At 46.4% G+C, this 23,028-nt stretch overlaps 1 protein-coding gene across 1 annotated transcript; it reads left to right on the top strand.

Annotated features, from left to right (window-relative positions):
• Positions 1-1,895: 1,895 nt before the first annotated feature.
• Positions 1,896-22,814, top strand: LOC311367802 (serine/threonine-protein phosphatase 2B catalytic subunit gamma isoform-like). The gene is given in 15 exon segments (XM_084486628.1): positions 1,896-2,636; positions 8,145-8,342; positions 9,696-9,820; positions 11,667-11,778; positions 12,463-12,608; positions 13,913-14,052; positions 15,350-15,427; positions 15,664-15,758; positions 16,033-16,158; positions 18,028-18,105; positions 20,106-20,190; positions 20,597-20,694; positions 21,582-21,608; positions 22,485-22,603; positions 22,605-22,814. Coding segments are annotated over 15 exon segments (1,542 nt in total). The 5' UTR covers positions 1,896-2,584; the 3' UTR covers positions 22,668-22,814.
• Positions 22,815-23,028: the final 214 nt, after the last annotated feature.

The following is a 23,028-nucleotide window of genomic DNA, read 5'->3' as shown; positions in this document are numbered from 1 at the left end:
GTTCATACATCTGGGTGGAGACTCCCACTTGTGATGGGCATGGATAGATATATGCAATGAACCCAATCATTCATTGCATATATGCCGTCCCACGGCAGAGGTCTGATATGCAACAGCTGCGGAGGACAGAGATGGACGAGGCGATGTGATGATGGTAGGTCTGCCATGCAACAGCTACAGATGGACAGAGATGGACGAGGCGATGTGAGGATGGTAGGTGGTGATACAACCGCTGCAGAGGACGAGGTGGACTAGGCGATGGGATGAGGGTAGATGGTGGAACAGGGTCTAGGGGGGGTCGTCATTTGGACCCCCAGCCCGGCAGAAGTTGTCCTTACACAGTGAAGTAGTCTAGGCAAAAAACAGGGTACTCCATCCGGGTTTCACCAGAGACCGGACAGTTGTTGACAATTAATACAATTAATGTTGGGCTACTATTTCCCCCCCTAGAAATAGCAAAAAAAACAACTTAGGATTTTGTCTTCATATGTATTTTTGAATATTCTTAACGTTTTGTTGTTTAGATGTTGTCTCTGTCCAAACTGTCCAACTCTTAACTCCTGACTCATTATGTTTGGGCCTTAAAAAGTCTTGGTCCGGTCACTTTCCTTAGACTTTTGAGATCCACTTTAGATAATGAATTGTGATAAGGAGTATATACAAACAAATACACTTATTTGTAATGACATGACTTTGGTAAACAAAATAATGAAATGCTCAAGTAATAAGTCAAAAAGAACCAGGTCTGATCTGTTCTATTCTATTCATGAAATATAGATATGTATTAAAAGTTGACATGAGATCATAAATGTGTTTATGGGGCTGAGAGATAAAATATCTGTCAAAAACAAAGACAAACATTTTAGTGTGATTGGTTAGAAAAAATGTCATTTTCTGTTGAGGACATTTAGCGTGATTTTCGTTGCAGTTGAGGTCATTTAAAGGTCCCGTTATTATTTTTGTTCACATAAACCCAAAACGAGTAGGTCCTACTTGCCTTTAATGACCACAAGGTCATGCTGTTGTTTCGTTTTGAGTGAAGCGTTCTTCACTGAAAGATGTAGCATATTCCTATCATTATTATCGTTGACATTGTGAACTGAATCGAATGTAGCTACTCATAATGTAAACCCCATTAAATGGTTTGGAGCCGAGTATCCCTTGAAGGGGGTGGGGGGGGATGGTGAAATAAAGGTTGGGGGATTGAACCCTATAGGGAGCTCTTAGACTATATAGGCGTATGCATGCATTCGATTCAGTATATGCCTACTGCAACAGGCGATGTGTGCACGGTCCATCAAATAAGACGTGTTGATCATGGACCATTGTTCATGGTCCATTTGAAAACACAACTATATCAATCGAACAGTAGAATGCTTTATTGCATTGCAATATTGTTATGGGTGATTATTGGCGGGAGAGTGTGACGCTTGGTTTGTAATTGCATAGTATCTAATGAGCAAATTGCCTCTGGGTGTCGCTTGAGAACAAAGCAAATTAAAATAAAATAAAATAAATAAAAAGGGATCTGCACCAGATTCGTTTTATGCAACAATTTGCCAGCTACCTTTTTGTATTTGGTGCACTAACCTACCTCAAGCAGTTTATTAAAGCCACAGCCTACCTGCGGTTGGCTTGAAAAATTGTTAAGATATTCCCAATTTGCCCCCATAAAATAGGTCAATTTAATTGTTTAGAGTCAAAACGACCTACTTAGTACGGTGTATAATGTCATACAATTTTACATAATGGAATATAATAATTCATATCTCAAATGATTTATTATGCCTAGGCAATCAGTGGCAGTGGTCCATGTCGGGTTAATTGCGCATCGGGTGATCTACTGCCGTTCACGTTGATATCCTCCCGTCACAAAGCAAAGTAAACAGTGAATGACCACCGCGGGAGACCCGGACAAGCCTCGACACCCTGCTACTACACTACCCACAGCGCTGTGCGTCGGCACACACAGCCATGTTGTAGGAGGAAATCCTCTTGAGGTGGATTATTGTAATCCGACAGTTGAAGAGAAGTCTGGACGACGCGTCGGATCACGACCAGATCCCGAAGCTCCCCCGCCTCCCCTCACCGCACGGCCTGCTGCTGCACCAGATGCTCCCCGTCCGCACAACCCGAGCGATGAGACCAGCACACGATCTGACGCCCGTTGTGAGGACCTGAAGGGAGTCAGTCGTTTCCTGGACGAGTCGATTCATCCTCCGAGAGAACCTGACAGCACTTCTTCTTCTTCTCTCTGCCATCCCTGCATCTTTAGAGACACCCACAACACCCCGAGAGAAGACCCCCATAAGAAGGCAAAATACAGCTTTTCATCTGGCAGCTGAACGAGACCAACCCGGTTCCCCTTCCCCCCCCTTAGGTTAGGGTTTAGACCGCGATCCGGACCCGGGCTGTGCTGTGTTCTCAGGTCTGCTGGGTCCTGTCGCAGGAGGATCCCGAGGTGCTAACACACGGCTAGCTAGCACGGCTAGGCTAGCGAGCTAGCTAGCTCATAAGGGATATCTGGTCCAGTTAGGGACCCGTGTTCAGGTGTGTGTGTGGCGTTTATCCAGAAGAGAGGAAGATGTCGACGAAAGAGCAAAACAAACTGTCCACGGTGGAGAGACCCATCAAAGGTTCGTGATGTCGTGTTACACAAAGTGTTATCTGAAGTATTGCTCGTTATCTGCCTCGGTACAGGAAGTTACAATCAACTCAGCAGAACGCTGTCCTCCATACCAACTTAATTAATGTAATACTTTGGCTTGAACCCCCGAGGACACGTCGATGGGTGTAAAATGAATGCTTGTAGACCATAACGTGGAGGCTCCCCCCGAGGAAGACTGTCGAGGTTATGTAAATGAATCAACCCGGAGCTAATCACCTAGCAGGGAAGCTAACGTGTCTCTTCTGAGTGCCAAATGTCAGCCACATACAGAACGTGGAGACGTGGAGTCGGTTTTTTTTTTTTTTTAATGAAACAGCCACCGTGCGATGACAGCTTCTTTTAAACAGAGGCTCCATTGTCTCTGACCCGGGGGTAGAGCCAGGCAGCTGAACGGGTGCTGGTTCAGCGGACGACACTTAATGCAGCGATGCCGCAGTGTGCAGCTGGCCAGGGGAGAGAGAGCCGGACCCGCCTGCCTGCTCTCAGACTACTGTGCTTTTGGGTGCACAAGGTGGGGTTCCACTGTGGAATGAATGAACGTTCACTGGTAGTCCAAGGTGTGTCTGTTGGCTTTAGTGGGTATGTTTGATTGGTTTATGGGAGGCTTAGAAGGGCAAAGCTGACGGGAGACCATTAAAATCTCCCTTCTTAAGAGATTGCCAGACGGATAGAGAACTCTCTCCTCTCCGACCGAGGCGCGCACAACCTGGGCCGTCTCTGTTCAAGTAGTGTGACATTAAACTATCGTCCAGAACGTAATCGATATATTTTATTCATGTAGAACATCAGGTACTCTGTCTATGCTAATGGTGATGGTATATAGAATGCAGCACTACAAGATGTATAGAGTGATATACAATTAAATAGCTACGTCAATATTTGAGGGTAGGCGTGTGTAATGCATTTATTGTTGGATAGATTGAATGATTTATAGCTAATCCTGTTTTCATGCCTGAGATCAGGTGTAATCCAACCCAGGGAGGAGAAGTGACACGTTTTCACACACAATCCTACTCAACTCTGGGGTGTTACCACCCCCATTGTGCAGAAAGCCCAGGTCGTCCTCACAGGCCAAGCCAGATCAGTCATCCTCCACAGTCTCTGTACTCCTCCTGTAGTGCGTGGGCAATGATTCGAGTCTTCCTCTGTGCTGTGTACTGCTTATTTACTGATTGGTAATTGAATCAGGTCTAGCATTTGCAATCAGGGAGTTTGTGTAGGGATTCTGCCCTCATTCATAATTGATGCACCAGGGACATAGCAAGGAGGTCGTACTATTGAGGAGGCTTACAAAAACACCAATACGCCAGCACTTCTTATCACTTTTGATATCCTTATTGTTTAAGAGGGTACAGTTAGTGTTGTGGTTGCACTCCAAGTTAAAAAATGTAATGTAAATTTAGAATGGCAGAGCTGCTAAGCAACTGCTATTAAGCAGTTGATCATCCTACGAGGTCCTGCTGGTAAACTATGTTTGAGTTTAGAAACGCCCCACGCCGTATGGGAAAGCTTGCGGGTCGTGGAGGAGTAGATTTGAGAAATGGAAATGACAACATGAAGGTGAAAACACAAACAATGAACAGTTGGGCAATAGCAGGAAACAAGATTAACACATGTTTTATGCTTTCACTGTAGTGTGCTGTGGACTAAAAACCAACTGACCACATTCAAAACGAAATATTCAAATGAATATATAAATAAGCAGCACCGCCCTTGTATGTTCATTCAGTTGTATGCCGTTTATTGCTGTACTGTCGTGACATGCAGTGCTGTTTGGTAGTGTGGTACTTTTAAATAATAGCCTTTATTTAGCTTTACTTTTATTACAAACCAATGTTATTGCCTTTTGTTTTGTGGTCACACATTTGGTTAAAGAACACTCGGCAACAAGCTCAAAATGTAGCAAATCCTTGTCTCTGGAAAAGGCGTGTCTCACCACACTGCTTTTTCTTGTGAAGACATGCCCCTTGCAACATGCAACAACATTATCAACAAAGCATTCTTGTGATTTGTATGGTTGTTGAGTAATCTGATCTTTTGGGGGACTAATTGTGCAATTGTTCCCCAACAAATCGCTCGAAGATTACTCTTTTTGCCTAAAAGTGAACTAAACAAATAGATGTATTTGACTGACGTCACATTGCTCCAAGTCAAAAACGAATAAAAAAAATAACATTGAAGAGCCAGTGAATCCACTGTTTCAGATGGAATTTGACCACTATGTGATTTTAAAAATATATATTTTGGGTTCATTGGCTCTTTAAAGAAATAACAAATCTTTGACAATCTTTGAAACTCAATTGAAAATATAATCCTCTGTAATCACTAAATGGACCCTGCGGAGCCCCGTCTATTTAGCAGGCAGTATCGGGATGTGTGATTAGCTTAGGACCCAGTGTGGGTTAGGCCTTACATGAATTATAAACGTGCAAGATTTAGAAGAGAGAAATCTTATGTAACAGATGAGAAATTATGCTGCTTGTGTAGGTGGTCCCTAGTACACAGAGTACTCTATTACTCTTTCCCGTCCCCGGGAGAAAAGCTTTCCTCACACACTGTTGTTTTTCCTTTTTTGAACGTATTTGTTGACTCAATACCAGGGACGGAAATGTACAGTAATTCAGTGGAAGATTTATGTTGTGCAATTCACTGGGTAGGCATTTTACATTCAGTTATGTTAGCAGATACTCGGATCTGAAGCGTGTTACAAATGAGACTGATACAAAACATAAGTAAGCATCCAATGGAGTGCAGATTAGCTATATGATGCTACAGGCGTGGCAGTGGTTAGCACATTTAATTATCCTTTTTTATGATTGCATAGCAGACATTAATGGTTGTATTGGGCCCCTTAGCATAGTTGTTGGTCACACACACACGCAAGCACATGCACACATAGACACGCACACACATACCAGGATTCCCATCCTCCATGTGTATAAAGTTCATGAGTGTAAAGTCTGTCACAATACATATGGGCTTTTGGGAACGCCCCGAAGAACAGCATTCTTAGCATGAGGTAGGACACACGTTCCCATCACCACCGCAGAGTATGCAAAGGAGAAGCCGTCAATCTATGCATGCAGGGTTCTCCTGTCACTCAAACAGTCGGGGACGAAACCAATTGTGTTTTGATGATGTCACCCATCACAGATTTTGTTAGGTAACCAGCACTTCCTCAAGAAGTTGTCATTTTTTAAACAATGAGTTGGTTGAATGATACATTGCAAAACTGCTGATTTCAATGTATTTAGTAAGTGAATAATGCTGATCATAAAACAGTCTTTAGTTCTGCATCGCTTCCTGTATCATTTGCATATGCCATAAATTCACGCCATCACATAGGTAGTAGCTATTACTACAGCGCAACCTCTCCTGTTTCGGCGGTTAGTGTCTCGCACTAGAACTCAATTAATTAATGACCAACGGATCCCAACGTGAACCAGTTCACTGGCTTCAGAGATGATTGGCCAATCCCGCGACCTGGTTTGGTTTCTGTGTGTCTGCACCACAGCGTTTCAGACGCTCACTGAAATAGGTTCAGTCTACGAGAATGAAGGCAAGGCATCCAGGGTGTGTGTGTGTGTGTGTGTGTGTGTGTGTGTGTGTGTGTGTGTGTGTGTGTGTGTGTGTGTGTGTGTGTGTGTGTGTGTGTGTGTGTGTGTGTGTGTGTGTGCGCGCACTCCTCTCTGCGTGTGGGTTCTTGTTTGCGTCTTGTGTAGCCTGGGCGTTTGGGGGTGTGCGTTTGCACATTTGTTTGTGCGTGATTGCCAAATTGATGGCGAGGGATAGGGTACTGAAAGAAGCACAGCACTCCCAGCTCACTAAGAGTGGGATTTGAGAGCGTGACATCCGTGTGTATGTGTGAATTCACACCGTTGGGTTTTGCCCTGACGCTGTGACTCAACACCCAGTTGTTGGATGTGTTGGGTTTGGTGTAGTACTACTTTGTCCTTGGAATATTCCAACCCACCCACGTCTTATTTTCACTACTTTCTGTCAGATGGTGCCTGCACAATCTTAATTATATGACCATATGTGCAGGCATAATTTTTTGGGCGGTGGTCCAATAAATATGAAGTGGATCTGTGTACGGTGTAGGGGGCGGGGTCGTCTAGTCTGGGGGAGGGGTTTTACTCCCAGCCAAACCCCAATGTCACATCCCTCGGGTCAAGATCCCTCTCGCCCCGAATTCCTGCGCAGCTCCAGTATTTTTAAAAAGTGACCAGGTCGCTTTTATTAATTTGAATTGTAATTTTCCTTTCAACGAGAGCCTTGTGACTCGGACGGGTTTGCTGGGTGACCTCTGGAAACAACAGCGCCAAGCGAACACTGGCATCATGCACACGTTACATTAGTAGCTCATAAGTCTATTCCGGTGCGTCAGGGTTTCCCCCTCGCTAAGATACAACTAAACCTGCGAGAGAAGGTCATTAGGGCTGTATCATCTGAACAACATGGCCGGGCGCATTATGTTGTCGGGGGGGATGCAGGAGAGTGTTGCGTGAATTCGGTGTCTTTACAAGAAGGGTGGTTCGTATTTGGGTTGGCAGCCCTCCCTGGTATGCACAGGTTTCAGCAGGTCGCAAGCCCACACACACACACACACACACACACACACACACACACACACACACACACACACACACACACACACACTGTTTACCCAATGGTACATTTACAATTCCTGTTCTGCTATTAAATAATAGTAAAATATCAGTTGCTGTGCCCAAGTGATTTATTCTTTTAATCACGCAGCTCTCCCATTGTAACTTGTATCAACAGTGCGGGCTGGTGAGCCAGGGCTTGCTTAGCAGAGCTCCGTGTGAAATAAAGGTTGTGGTGAAGGCGAATTTTGATGGCATGATTCATGTTTGAATCAACAAAAGGAGAACCCAATGGGAACAGGAAATAGCCGTGGTTGAATTTGAGGGGGGAAAATAATGAATTCATAATTCTAGTGTGCAGCTTTTCAAACTGCTAACGGTGTGATGTCTTTCACGTTACGCAACAAAGAATTCAGTGTTTACGACGGGGTTATGCCGGTTAATAGAATGACACTACCACACATAACGGCACTGTTGTTTTTTTTTCCTGTTACATGCTAAAGAGTTTGACACGCAAGTTCAGTCATGCAACTGACTTTATGGCCCCCCCAATCCTGAATAAGTGGGTTGGAAGTATTTTGACACAGGACCAGCACTGACAGTGTTTTAACCCTCCCCTTCTATTTCTCTCTATCTGTGTCCTCTGTGTGCTCCCCTCGTTTCGTATGTGTGTGTCTGTGTGCGTGTGTCTGTGTCTGTGTCCGTGTCGAGTGTCTCCATGTGTGTCTCTCTCTCTGTCCGTGTGTGTGTCTCTCTCTCTGTCCGTGTGTGTGTGTATTTCTCTCTGTGTGTATGTGTGTCTCTGTGTGTGTGTGTCTATGTCCGTGTGTGTGTGTGTCCCCCTCCTCCTCTCCCCTCCCCCACCTCAGCGGTGCCGTACCCCCCGGGGACCGCGCTGACGGTCAGTGACCTGTACGTGGACGGGAAGCCCAGCGTGGAGGTGCTGAAGGGCCATCTGGTGAAGGAGGGGCGGCTGGAGGAGGAGGCGGCGCTCCGCATCATCAACGACGGCGCCAGCATCCTGCGGCAGGAGACCTGCATGCTGGAGGTGGAAGCCCCAATCACAGGTGGGGCCGTATGGACACGCTGGGTTGCAGCACGACGACAACAACAACATGGAACGATCTTTTGGTTGTTGTGGCGTTGACTGTTTGAGAAAGGGCGTTTCTCTGTTATGGTTCCACGTCGACGCAGCGCAATGAACACGCAGCCGCTTTCGACGCAGTCGTGAACCTGTTTTGGTTCTGCGTCGGGAACCATAATTAAGCCTTTAGTGTCAGGGCGGGGTAATGGAACAGGGTGGCAGAGCAAACACCTGAATGTACTACCTGGGATCAATGGAGTGGATCTAGTCGGTTTTTTTAGTGACTATCGGGTGTTCGACGCCCAACACAATGGGTTTTGGGTTCAATCCCTTCCGGGATTCGACCCCTGGGCCACAGCGAGCTGCTGGTGGTGGTTATCGGAGAGGCTCTGATAAGTCTGGCTTCCTTCACAGTGGGGGAAAATTACACTTTTACTGTATTTTCGGGTGCCTCCTTTCTATTCTGGAGACAATGATGGCCCTTTTTTTTTTTTTTTTGTTAATTCACATCAGGACGGGCTGCAACAATGCGGCAAAAAAAAAATCTAGTTGAACTGGTATTCTGGAGGAAGATTGCAGCAGAGTGATAGAGTACAGTGTGGGCAGTGAGTGGGTAATAATGTGCGGTGTGGGTGTTTTGCATGCCTGTTGAAAAGCAGGGACGTACATGAGTTCTGGAACAGCAGCAGCACTCTGCAGTCTGGTTAGCTTTGGCTGGGTTCCGGTTAGCGTAGTACAGTACCGCAGTGTTCTCCTTATCACTAAATAGAGCAGTACAATCTGGCTGTTTTCTTGTTGTTAGTTACGGCCAGCGTTTCCTCATCCTGGTCTTATCAGGATTCGACTGCACATTGAGCAACACATTTATTTGCATGCTGCATTTCTTCATAAATAGCTGCTGTTGCAGTACAGACTTGAATATATATTTTATTAAATTCAGTTCCATTTTATTTGTATAGCCCTTAATCACCATGACACACTAAGGGCTTAACAGGCCAAATATTTATGGCCTGTTATCAATGCAGAGAATGAATTGTATTGTTATGTATGTATGTATGTATGGATAAATTAATAGATGTATATTGTAGATATATTTATCTAGGCATTTAGGGTGTCTTAACCTCCAGTTTATCTGTATTTCATTCAGTATGTACCGTTTTGTCTGTAAGCCGTTGCATTTATCCGAAGGGGCTCGCAGTTCAGATGCATTATTACAGATAGGAAGGCAATTTGGAGAAATCACCTAGGAGCAGGATGGACCTAGCTGCTTCACCCTGCTGTGATGCCTATGTCTCATCGTGTGTGTGTGTGTGTGTGTGTGTGTGTGTTTTCCCAGTGTGTGGAGATGTCCACGGGCAGTTCTTCGACCTCATGAAGCTGTTTGAGGTGGGCGGGTCCCCCAGCAGCACCCGCTACCTTTTCCTAGGGGACTACGTAGACCGGGGCTACTTCAGCATCGAGGTAAGACCCTGCTGCAGAAAAGGGGCACTGGCCCCCCCCACAATACCATTTTGTGTAATCGCAGATGCAAACAATTGCAATCATTTGGACTTGGTGTTCGAGTGCAGGAGGTTGTCTGTTCGAATCCCACCAAGGCCGGGCGGGTCTCGGTACCGCAATTCAGTCAGGGTAGGGATGGAATATTGGAATAATTTGTTGTGTGTGGTCTTTCTCCTCCTCTGCATACCTTTTTTGACATGTCACTTTATAAAGTAGTCTGTTGTCTCTGGTTTTGGGAGGCCAAAGTGCTGCAGGAAACTGCCCTCCCCTTCTCCCCCAACGAATGCTTTCATAATCCCAATTTCCAACATTTGACTTTGACCTCGGGCGCCAGATGTTGTTGGTTCAAATACCGCCGTGACTCACTGGATCAACCGATGAACAGCGAAAAATATTGAAATAACTGGTTAGTGCAAGGGAATAGGAAATAAGATGGAGAAGATCTAACAGGTTTGTCTTTGTCCTCCCCACATGCCAGGCTTGTTTCCACAGAAACAAGCCTATTAATAAGTCTTCACATCAGCCTTGGATGCTGCCTCCTGGCTCCCCTGTCCCACTTTGAGAGCGTCTCAGGGCAGCGCGGTGAGGAGTGCTGGAGCCGCGCTGCACAAACATGATTTATCTTTCTGGGTCTCTCTGTCTTTCTCCTGCGTATTGTTGATTTAAAAAAAAAATCCCTTGGATAAGGTGTTTATTAATCCCAGATGGGAGACGATTGTGTCACAGCCGAAAGTACCGGACACTAACTAGGAATTAAAAACAAGAGTTGTGGAATGATGATGACGAGTGGAACAAATGACTGCCATTTGTTTTAATCGTTTAGCAGAGACTATAGTTGTGTCTTTAGGGAGCAGGTAGGGCTGAGCAGCTTTCTTGTTCAGGTCAGACTTTGGGGACATTGGCACTTCAACCCGTACGTTTTTTTTGCTGATCCCTGCACTTCAAATGAAACCGCAATTTGACTGTATTGAGGTCTGGCTCTTGCAAAGTCTGTCTCCATGTGGTGGCAAATGAAAAAACCAACCTTTTTTTTTTTTAAAGCTTATTTGAGAGTTGTAAAGGGAGAGAGCGGAAAAGGGCTCAAGGAGTAGAGTTAAAAAAGAAAAGAAACCCTCCACTGCTTTATTCCCTCCCTAGTTTCTCTTGATATTGAGTAGTGGTGCATTCATGCACCTGTGGTGGAGCTATGGTAACACTGTGGGCAGGCGTGTGACAGACAGGCAAGATGGATTTCTGAACCAATCAGGGTAGAGATGCCCTGATTGGTTCAGAAATCAGTAGGGAGTGGGCTGAAATCTAAACGGTCTCATACGGAGGCAGCCGCAGTCAACCAGAAATTATATTGTCACAGAGCAGTTCACTCACTAATGGCTGACGGATTGCTATGGGATTTCTAACAAATTACACTCAAATTATGGCTCTTTAATCTTGCCTACAGCATCTTTTTTTTTTTTAACAATTCACAATTCTTACCTTTTAAGGCCACCCATGTCCCACCCACGATCATAATATAAAAGAGAACCAGCATGTAGTTCAATAAATCAAATATTAATCAATGTCCTCTCACGCTCTACCTGTCTCTGTCTCTCTCTCTCTCTGTCTCTCATTCTGTTTCAATCTGTTTCTGTCTCTCTCTTTATCTCTGTTTCGGTCTCTCTCTGTCTCTCTGTTTCGGTCTCTCTCTGTCTCTCTCTCTCTCTGTTTCGGTCTGTCTCTCTGTTCCGCTCTCTGTCTATGTCTCTCTGTTTTGGTCTCTCTCTGTCTCTGCGTCTGTCCCTCTCTCTCTGTCCGTGTCTCTCCTATGCAGTGTGTCCTCTTCCTATGGACCCTGAAGATCAACCACCCCAACACCCTGTTCCTGCTGCGGGGGAACCACGAGTGCAGACACCTCACAGAGTACTTCACCTTCAAACAGGAATGTGAGTGGCTGTGGTCGTCTCACGCGTTCATGGGGTCAACGTCGCGGTGATATCAGTGGCAAGGCAACCGTAATATTTGTCACGGTGCCTGTGGTAGAATTTCCAAAATATCTTAAGGCTTTATGTTAATTGTGAAGTGTGTATGAACTGCATCAGTTTACATTTTCCCAGGGTTGAGGCTTCTGTTAATGTCCCATCCCTAGCCTAAGGATGACCCTTGCAGCATGCACAATTTGTGCGGTTGTGGCTTAATCATCCTGCTTTATGACCAACTCCCATTTTACATGTTCCTCCTCCAGTTTTACCCACTATGGTTCTGTGTTGTACAGTTCCTGCTCTTGTTAATATAAACAGGGTCCCTCCTTGCGTGGGTATTGACAAGGATTAACTTCCCAAATTACTAATATAAGGCCTTAAAAGGTATGAAAAAGTATCACATTTATTTGTGCAAGTTTTTATGTTTGATAATACAAACTTTTTTTTTTGCTCATCATGTTGTGCCAAAGTTCTATGTAGCGGCTTCTCACTGCCGCTAGTATCAAAGACTCCCGCAGACTATGGTTCTTCTCGATCTTAAGGTGTTGCTGAAACTTGTTGCAACCTGCAGGGTTCTATGGTATGTGCACATAGTTCAGGCATTCATAAAGTGTGTGTGTGTGTGTGTGTGTGTGTCACTCTCTGCAGGTAAAATAAAGTACTCTGAGCGAGTGTACGACGCCTGCATGGAGGCCTTCGACTGCCTGCCCCTGGCCGCCCTCCTGAACCAGCAGTTCCTCTGCGTCCACGGGGGTCTCAGCCCCGAGATCACCTGTCTGGATGACATACGCAAGGTCGGTCACACACCTGTGTGCACACATAGTTACTGTACGCCACCGCAATGGATTGGAAACAAAGACAATCAAGATGCAATTGAATTGCCGTCTTTCAGCTTTAAAGGTGACATATTGTACCACCAGGTGTGAGTGTGATTAGCCGCTTTGAAAATCGGCCTCTTCTGACATCACAAGTGGGCGTGTCCACCTAGATGTGTGCTGGATAGATCAGTCTACCGGCCTACCCAGTGGATTGTAGCAAACGTTGCACATCTATCCGTCATACATCTAGGTGGAAACGCCCGCTAATCACACTCACACCTGGTAGTATAATATGTCGCCCTTTTAATTCAAGGGGTTGAACGAAAATATTGTATGGAGGTCGGAAGGATAGTTCTAGGGGTTAGGGTGAAAAAGTCCCGGGTTCAATCTCACAATGTACGCTAAGCTCGCAGGCATCCGTAAGTAGGCTGCCCCTACTGCGATGGCCCGCCGCTCAAGAGCGCCCTACTGGTTCATGAGTGACAGGCCTCTTAATTCACTGTTGGCCTTGGTTCAAAGCTACTTGTGTTAGATTGTGAAAATGGTAGCAAAGGCGGTAGAGCCAGGTCTGTGGACTGGTGGGTTGCTGGTTGGATGCCTTCCCGATACTGTTGAGGTGTTTTCGGTCCCTCATTTTATTATTTAGTAATTTAGCAGAACACATTTTTGACCAAAGCATTATTATTATCCGTCAACATCAGATGTTTGTTATTATTGAGCAGCTAGGGCTTTAGGGGATGGTTTCATGAGTCAAACCCCCCCTGACCGGTATTCTATTGAAGAGCTGGTTGATACTACGGTTGGTGTGGGAATGTGAAAATGTGTTTTTCAAAAACAAGCAAGAATTGTGTTACTGGCTGCAGAATCGCCTCATAAATACAGACCGACATTTAAAGTTGCAGTGGTTGGTGAATTGAGTGGACGGTCCATGCGTCTCCATGGCTTTTATAACGTTGCCGTGGACGGCGGTTTGCACACCCCCGATTGCAGAGCTGCAAAGGGGGCCGTGATTACTGTGACAGTTTTACTCACGCCTGGCCGGCTCTGTGCACCCACGGCAACTAAATTAGGTTTTACCGTTGTGGAATTATCTTTGGCGAGAGTTTGTTGAGTTGCCAAAGTGATCCGGTATGGTAAGCTGTGACCTGACTTGGGATGTATAACCATTTAATTACTACAGGCCGTCTAATCGTCTTAATCGGCTTAGAGCGGTTATTGTTCCGCGTGGAAAGCTCCTTGTTAATTGGGTTTCACAGTAAATCCTCTTATTGTTTTCCTAGCTGGACCGCTTCAAAGAGCCGCCGGCGTTCGGGCCCATGTGCGACCTGCTGTGGTCGGACCCCGGGGAGGACTACGGCTCGGAGAAGACCCAGGAACACTTCTGCCATAACAGCGTCCGGGGCTGCTCCTACTTCTACAGGTACCTCCTCCTCCACCGCTTCCTCTACCTCTGCCTTCACTTCCTTTACCTCCTCCTTCTTCTCCTCCTCCTTCACCACCTCCTCCTTTAGCAACTCCTCTTCTTTCACCTCTTCGTCCTCTTCCTCTTCCCCGTACCAAACTACAGAGAGCGATCTGTTTCGTTCTGGTTCATGGTCTGCTTGATTTGGATTTAGGGCATGAAGAGGACACTTTTCATATATTTATACATCTGTCAGAAGAAGTGAAACAATATTTCGCTGTCGGTACAGGATGTTCATAGAACCAAATGTCAAGCACAAACAATCGCTAGGTTAACCGGTTCCAGTATACAACAAAGACAGCTAGGATAAGTTGCTACACAATGCTAAGGACTAGGTACAAGGGCGTACTTTAAGTGCCAGGACGTACAACATACAATAAGTGTGTAAGAGGGGTGGGGGGGGGGGGGGGTAAGGGGGGAGGCTATGCACAGTCTAGGTGAACTCTGGACGAGTCTTGAGTCTTTTGCAGTTTGCGGTCATCATTTACTTATTACGTTACGTTATTACGGATGCGAACACCTAGGCTGCAGACATCAGGGATTGAACCCAGTACCCTTAGGCTGGCAGCTTGTGTGAAATCCTCTCACACGAGCTGGCTCAGTCGTTTCCAGACCAGAGCTAACGCATGTTTATATTGTGTATATCTTGTAAAGGTTGCATTTAGTATGAAACACGGTTTATATATTCTGTGTCAACCTCCCCGCAATTGAGGTCTATTTTCCTCTCTGTTGCCATGATTTCCATATGGCATTCAGCTCTAAAAGCCTTCACTCTCATGAGGACCAAGGTCATTGGAAAGAGCTTGCAGTGGGTTTGACCTGCATATTCGTCCATGTAATATCCCAGTGAATCGCTCTCTCTATTAGCCTTGGTCCACCGGAAAATACTGTCAGCAAAGCCACTAAACACGGGCAGACCAGTGAATGGTGATCTCTTCATGATTTTGTATATATTTAATACAATACGCACAGCTCTATGGTCCTGGCTTCCGGAATAGTCTGCCAGAGGAACTGACGGCGTCGTAGAGTCTGGCAATATTTTTGAACGTATTCTTAAAGCGTACTTTTTTTTTTTTGTTTATCTGGAGATTTGTTTGGATGACCTCTTCAACCGATGTATCTCTATTATGTTAAACAAATTTTATTTCTTGTTACTTTTGAGTGCTTTTTTCCCCATTGTGTTTTTTCATGAAATGTGCCGTGTTTGTATAAAGCTTTGGTAGTTTGATTCTACATCAATGTGTTTGTTCCTCAGTTACCCTGCAGTATGTGACTTCCTGATGAACAATAATCTGTTGTCAGTAATACGAGCTCACGAGGCGCAAGACGCTGGGTACGTACCCAACACTGTCCGAAAGTACAGTTTGATAATGTGTATGTGTATATATATATTATCTGTTTTCAGTACACTGCCAACATTGGCTTCTCTCTCTTATCAGTGCATTACCATATGTACTGTACCATTATTCTTTTTATTGTCTCTCCTCGATTAGGTTTTGAATGTATTTGAATAAAGTTTTTCATTTTGCCCATACAGTGCCCTTACTGTCCTCTCTGCCTTCTCGTTAGGTATCGAATGTACAGAAAAAGTCAAACAACAGGCTTCCCATCTTTAATCACCATCTTCTCTGCTCCTAACTACCTGGACGTATACAATAACAAAGGTAAGAGAAGAAGATTATTCTTTTTTTTTTTTTTGTGCAATGGAAACCATGGCAACGCTTATTGGAAACCTTGGCAACAAGGGCTTCTCCTGGCCTCGTGAATATACACGTGTGTGTGTGTGTGTGTGTGTGTGTGTGTGTGTGTGTGTGTGTGTGTGTGTGTGTGTGTGTGTGTGTGTGTGTGTGTGTGTGTGTGTGTGTGTGTGTGTGTGTGTGTGTGTGTGTGTGTGTGTGTGTCCCTCCCTCCCTCCCTCCCTCCCTCAACCCACCATAGCGGCGGTGCTGAAGTATGAGAACAACGTGATGAACATCCGCCAGTTCAACTGCTCTCCTCATCCATACTGGCTGCCCAACTTCATGGACGTCTTCACCTGGTCCCTGCCCTTCGTAGGCGAGAAAGGTAGAGCTAAACGCCTGGACCTAACCACGGTCTACTGCAGACCAGTACCCCCTAACCATGGTCTACTGCAGACCAGTACCCCCTAACCATGGTCTACTGTAGACCAGTACCCCCTTACCACGGTCTACTGTAGACCAGTACCCCCTAACCACAGTCTACTGCAGACCAGTACCCCCTAACCATGGTCTACTGTAGACCAGTACCCCCTAACCACAGTCTACTGCAGACCAGTACCCCCTAACCACAGTCTACTGCAGACCAGTACCTCCTAACCACAGTCTACTGCAGACCAGTACCCCCTAACCACAGTCTACTGCAGACCAGTACCTCCTAACCACAGTCTACTGCAGACCAGTACCCCCTAACCACAGTCTACTGCAGACCAGTACCCCCTAACCACAGTCTACTGCAGACCAGTACCATAACCACCCTTTACTGTTGACCAGCACCCTAACCATTATTCTACTGTAGACCAGTACCCCCTAACCAGTCTACTGTAGACCAGTATCCTAAACACCCTTTACTATAAACCAGTACCATAACCACGGCCTGCTGTAGACCAGTACCCTAACCATTATTCTATTGTAGACCAGTACCATAACCACCCTGTCTCTGCTGTAGACATTATCCCAGTCCCTCTACTGCAGACCAGTAGTGTTTCAGCACACTGTGCTGCAGACCAGTAGACTTCAACTCCTTCCTCTGTTCTTCCAATCCCCAAACAAAGTGGTGTTATTATTTCCACTGGTGTGATATTTATTTATCTATAAGTGGCTATTTATTTATTCATGAATTGTTCCTTCCCATAAATATGTAGTGCTTGCATTGGGAAACCATTATAAACATCATTGGTCACGCCTACTTACTTATGCTATGGTCTTAGCTAGGGGTGAGAAAAATAATCGATTCTTCGATGCATCGCGATTCTCTCTAGAACGATTCCGTCTCGATGCAGAAAAATTTATAATCTGAAACAAATTTAATAAAAAAAAATATATATATATATATTATTATTTTTTTAATTAAATTTATTCGCCTGCTGCAGAGCGCTACAGAAAACTCCTTTCTGCCTGGGGGTTCTCTGCGCAGAGAACCGACTTTATCTAATATAAAATATTAGATAAGGTAATTCATCTGTTGATTGTCTTTAATGATCATCATACAAGTAGGAAGTGATTTGCAAACTCAGATATATATATATATATATATATATAATTTTTTTGGAAAATCCCGCATGGAGATCTACATAAAAAAAATTGTTGCATCGATAATCGTTTTACAATCGAGTCGTTGACATCTGAATCGAATCGTGAGGTGCCAAGAGATTCCCACCCCTAGTCTCAGCATGACTTGTCAACAATTATCTTGTTAAATATTTTAACTATTTTATTTTATTCATTTTATTTTTTATTTTTGTTAACTATTTTATTTAAAAAAACGTGTTATTTTTCCCCCCCCCCACGCAATTAGTAATATAGGAAGGATTACTAGAGACCCTTAGTGAAAATATACGCTGTTTAACTTCATATATGTACATTTATGACAAAATCGTGAGGACTAGGCTTGGCGGAACCTTCTGATGGTACGATTGTTGCCGACAGATGGATTTCTCTGAAACACCACTCAAGTTAGCCCGACAGTTAACCTGCTACAGGTTAGTTTGGTCGGATAAGTTGCCATGGTTACTTAGCGGAGATTCCCTTAAGTCATGTTAATGGAACGCAACTCTAGCTGAAAGAAGCCAGGCGAAGCGAAATAAGCCCGGCTTTGCGCTTAGCCTGGTTGATGGAATACCCCTCCGGTCATTGCAAGTGGCCCCAGGGTGCGACGCGTGTCTTTAAAACATGTGTTTTTATTGTCTCCCCCTAGTGACGGAGATGCTGGTCAACGTGTTGAACATCTGCTCCGACGACGAGCTCATGTCGGAGGGCGACGACACATGCGAGGGTACGACTGCCACGCACGCACGCACGCACGCACGCACGCACGCAGACACACAGTCTGTGTGTCTGTGCACACGTCTGAATGCACACGTCCCTCTGCATTCTGGCTTTAGTTTCTTTCATAGACACCAGATGCTCTGTTGGAGCCAAGAGGTCAGTGATTTTGACACCACGTGCGACAATGTGGGAAAGCACTGACTGCCCAACCAGAACCATCGACTGACCATTGTGTCTGAGTCAAAGCCCTATAGCGTGCACTCTATTTAGGTATTTTTACAAAGTTGGGCAGCACTTGGATTTGGAGTTGCTCCACTATTGACTTGTATGCTGTTTTCTGTGGTTTTGTCTCATCTTTGCTAAATGACTGCATGCAAAAGTTTTAAGGACATTGTTTAGGAGATGAGTTTGAAAGTAGCGACTTTCCAGCATTGCTCAAGGTTTGCCATCACCGGTGTCGTTATTAGTATGATGGGATGTTCCTGGGACGTGGTCACGGCACGGGGCCGCGTTTTCCACCTCTGTAACTATGGCGATAAGTCCTGTAACACAGAGAGCGGAGCCGCATGCTTATCGGCAACGCGGCTAATCCCACATTTTCAATCACGCCGAAGTTGGGGGGGTGGGGGAGAATGCTTTGTCACCCTCATCATCCCCGTCATTCTGATGACACGGGGTGAGACAAACGATGGAAAACCATGAATCAGGGATCAGTCCACATCCAGATAGTTACGAGGCAGACTCTTCTGCTGGCCTTGGAGCCCTCCCCCTGCTCTCCAGCAGAGTGACTCAGTCAGGCCGGCCAGCCAACACGAGGAGAAAAAAGAAAAAAGGATAATTCAAGTTGTCTTGGCAACTACCTCTGCCTTGGATCTCTTTGAACAGATAACGTGTTCAAGCAGAGTTCATCCTAGAGAGAGAGAGAGAGAACGAAAGAGTGAGAGGAACGAAACAAAAGCTGAGGCAACCATTTTCTAAAGGGGCTCTGGGTGGTGTTGCGTCGGCTCGTCCTCTGGTCTGAGAACATGATTGTCTCAGGGTCTTGCGGGGAGTGTTCGGGTGGGCCAGTTCTGCGCTGGTTTGGTGCTACATGGCAGCTTAGCGGAACGGGAGCAGGACAGTCTCCTTCCCTGCTGGTCCTCCGCGAGTCACGTGAGCGACGCTCTCTTTTTGAGTCTGTCGGGCCCACGGAGAGAGAGTGGCTTAGCCGTGAGGGTTTGGCTCCTCCCCCCCTGTAAAATGACTGATGATATGTAAAGGGTATTTTCATGGTTGTTGTTTTTATTAAGTATAATTCCCTGTGACTGGTCCTGTGACAAGTGTGATAGTTTTATTGAGTTAAGCTAATTGCACCGGCACGTCTTTTTGGGGGGATATTTATAGTTGCAGGAATTCTGGTTGTGAAAATGCGCTGAGGAACAATGCAATCTGTTAAAGATTACAACTCATGTCTCTTTGGGAGATGGGGGGAGAGCTCATTTGGGGTGGATTAGGATTTGGGTGTGAGTGTTTTAATCTCTTTCAGCGATGGTAAATTGTGGATAGGATCAAGGGATCAAACCTGAAACCTTTTAAGTCAGTTAAGTGAACAGAGTTAAGTCATTATACCGGTGGCTGGTGTTGGAGTAAATGTCCCCTTTGCCCATTGGTTGAATATTACTGTTCACTTTATTTATAGACATTTGCTATTTACTCATGAGTCGCTTTTCTATCTAAAACAACTTGCAGTGAATACAGACTCCTCTTATTAAAGACCATGTAGGGGTTATGCATCTTGCTCAATTCAAATTAAAGACAGACACAGAACATAACCACTACAAAACATTGAAATACCCTTGTGTGACTGCACAATACAATACTCTTTTTTTAATTATTTAAATATGAATATATTGCCCACGGTGACTACTGCTCATTCTTCTATTTTTGTGCGCATGGCAATAAACCAATATGGAATATTTGGTGGTCTCCTAACCTTAAACACACTTTCCCTCCCCTGTCGTGTCCCAGGTGGGACCCCCGCTGTGAGGAAGGAGGTGATCCGGAATAAGATCAGGGCCATTGGGAAGATGGCTCGCGTCTTCTCTGTGCTGAGGTACGGACCGTGCACCCCTGGGTTCACTTTAGGAGGCTCCCGTGTTCACTTTAGGGGTCTCGTGTGTGTGTGTGTGTGTGTGTTCACGTTAGGGGTCTCGTGCCTCCTCTGTGTGCTGAGGTTTGGAGCGCGCACGACTTTGTTCACTTGAGGTGGTAACCGCCATTTTGAGAAGCTTGTTGAAATAACTTGTAAGCCGGTTTGCCTAAGTCTAGATGAATGGCATACCTCGCTGGATCTCAGCCCAGCCATTGGGCTGGTTCATGCGATGAAATCATCTTTTACTGTTTTCTGAAAGTGTGTGTGTGTGTGTGTGTGTGTGTGTGTGTGTGTGTGTGTGTGTGTGTGTGTGTGTGTGTGTGTGTGTGTGTGTGTGTGTGTGTGTGTGTGTGTGTGTGTGTCACAGAGAGGAGAACGAGAGTGTGTTACAGCTGAAGGGGCTGACCCCCACCGGGACGTTACCTATAGGCGTGCTGTCCGGAGGCCGCCAGACCTTGCAGAACGGTATGTTCGGCTCGCGCCATTCCGCAAACTGATGCATGTGACGATTAGAGACACGCACGCACGCAGCTGAATCTGTGTGACTATGAAAAAGAAACCAACACGTTCTGTAATGTTTGTCATTTTTGTCAGTTGGGACCCGACCCCCCTAGAGACCCTCCCCTCCCCAGAGAACGGTTACCATGGTTTCAAAACCCTCTCACCCTTTACATGACGTTCTGTCTAGCGGCGCCTTCTGAGTTGGCGTTCGTTGAGAGGGGGAAACTCCGCACTGGCCTGTTCTGTTCTCTAACACGGTGGGGGGGGGGGGGGGGGGGGGGGGGGGGGGGGGGGGGGGGGCAGTGGCAGTACCGCTTCACCGGCACGCTCCGCGCCATCGACTCCGCTTCCGCAGCCATAACTACAGGAAGAGCGCCGTTCCATTATCTCAACCCCACCGCCGCAATGAGGCAACGCTATGTAACGTCGGAGCACGGCCGAGCGCAACGACCCCCCCCCCCCCCTTGAGTTTGAGCGCGAGCGTGATAACTCGTGGAGTGACGCAAGTCCTCTCAATCCATTGCAGTCTAGGAAGAGTCCCCGGCGCGTCTCTCTGTCCGTTGGGTCTTGTCGTATCGGCGATATAGTATTAGAAGTAGTATTGGTTTTAGTATCATCGTTGATGATCATCATTGCTACAGGAGGGGGCGTGTAGAATCCATCATTAATGTTTTATGCTTTTTACTTTTCGACCTGCGTGGAGAAGGTTGACCGGGGGGGGGGGGACAGGCATGATGACAGGACTGATGACAGGACTGACTGATACATTGATAACGATACCCCTCTCTCTCTCTCCCCCCCCACCCCCGGTCGGTATCGGGCGTGGCCCCCCTCCTCTCACCCTCACACAGCCACCGTAGAGGCCGAGGAGGCCAGAGGTATGCAACTCATCCTTAATCCCTCTCCCTCTCCTCTCCTCCTCCTTGACTTCAAGTCATGTGTCACTGTCCTCTTTTTAAAGAAGTGTTGACTATAACTAACCATTTTATTAACGTGTATATTTTGCCATTTGTAGCATACATCTCTCTTCTTTCTTTATGTAGTGTTCCCTCCAAACAGAGTTGGAATGTTATACCAAATTGACAGAGTTAATCCCAGGGAGGCCTGTGGTTTTGACCTCTCAACACTCTTTGTTTTACTTAACCCGGCACTGTTTAACTTACTTAGTCAAACAGTGTCTGTGTGCACGTGTGTCTACCAGGCTACCCCCCTGTGTTTAACTCTTAATTGTTTGAGATAAAACCCACAAAGGAGGAAGATAAACTTACTTGATAAAAATAAAAAGAAGTGTCGCCCGGAGACTTGTGAGTCAACACAATTACTTTGTCCGTGATAGAAAAGTAGGATAAGATATATCCTGGTATTGGTTCACAGTGCTTGCTTCAATGGTGCTGTTATGACATCACTTCCTAAAGTATGGGCAATATTTCTAAAAGAAAAACGAAATCGACAACATAAAGGCTTAAAAGCCTTGATTCTATAGCTATGAATATAAATAAAAGTAGGGCTAGGGTGTACCCTGAATCTATATACACATCACAGTATGATATGTATATAGACTATACACTTCCGTTCAAAAGTTTGGGGTCCCCCACAGAATGTCATGTTTTGGTGCGGAGGGTTACATACCCCATGAACCCTGTGTCGGGGGGGGGGGGGGGGGGGGGTTAGGGTTAACCCTAGCGGTGTCGGCTCCCACCTCCTCGCCCGGTCTCACCCTGTGCTCTGTGCCCCCCCCCCCCCCCCCCCCGCAGCCGTCCAGGGCCCCCAGCACAAGATCCAGAGCTTCGACGAGGCGCGCGGCCTGGACCGCATCAACGAGCGCATGCCGCCGCGGCGTGACAGCAAGATGACCGAGGCCAAGCCCCTCCCTAAACAACCTGCCCGCCAGCCCCGGACCCCCACCCGACAAGAACGGCACCAGCGCCCAGGCCTAGAGCCGCGGACCCCCAACCCCACACCCCCACCCACCCCCCGCGCACCCCACCCGCCCTCTCCACCCAACGGTTTACCAATGCTCTCCAGGGATCTTCTTTCCTTGCTTCCTCGCTCCTCCTTCCTTCCTTCCTTGCTTCCTTCCTTGCTTCCTTCCTTGCTGCCTTCACCCCCCCCCCCCCCCCCCCCCCCACTGCCCCTGCTGGTCTCTGAGGTTGTGCTGGTACTGCCCCCCCCCCCCCCCCCCCCCCTACCCCGACGCCACCTCCACCACCTCCACCTCCATGCCCCGCCCCCTGCCTCCTCGTAGTGCAGTGTAGCCACGCCCCGCTGGGCGAGGGCAGGAAACAGGAAGTGAGGGCA

Source organism: Micromesistius poutassou (assembly GCF_964030765.1).
Source record: "Micromesistius poutassou genome assembly, chromosome: 22".
Taxonomy (NCBI): Eukaryota; Metazoa; Chordata; class Actinopteri; order Gadiformes; family Gadidae; genus Micromesistius; species Micromesistius poutassou.
The sequence above is the reverse complement of the archived record's forward strand: the minus strand, read 5'-3'. Positions and strand labels throughout refer to the sequence as shown.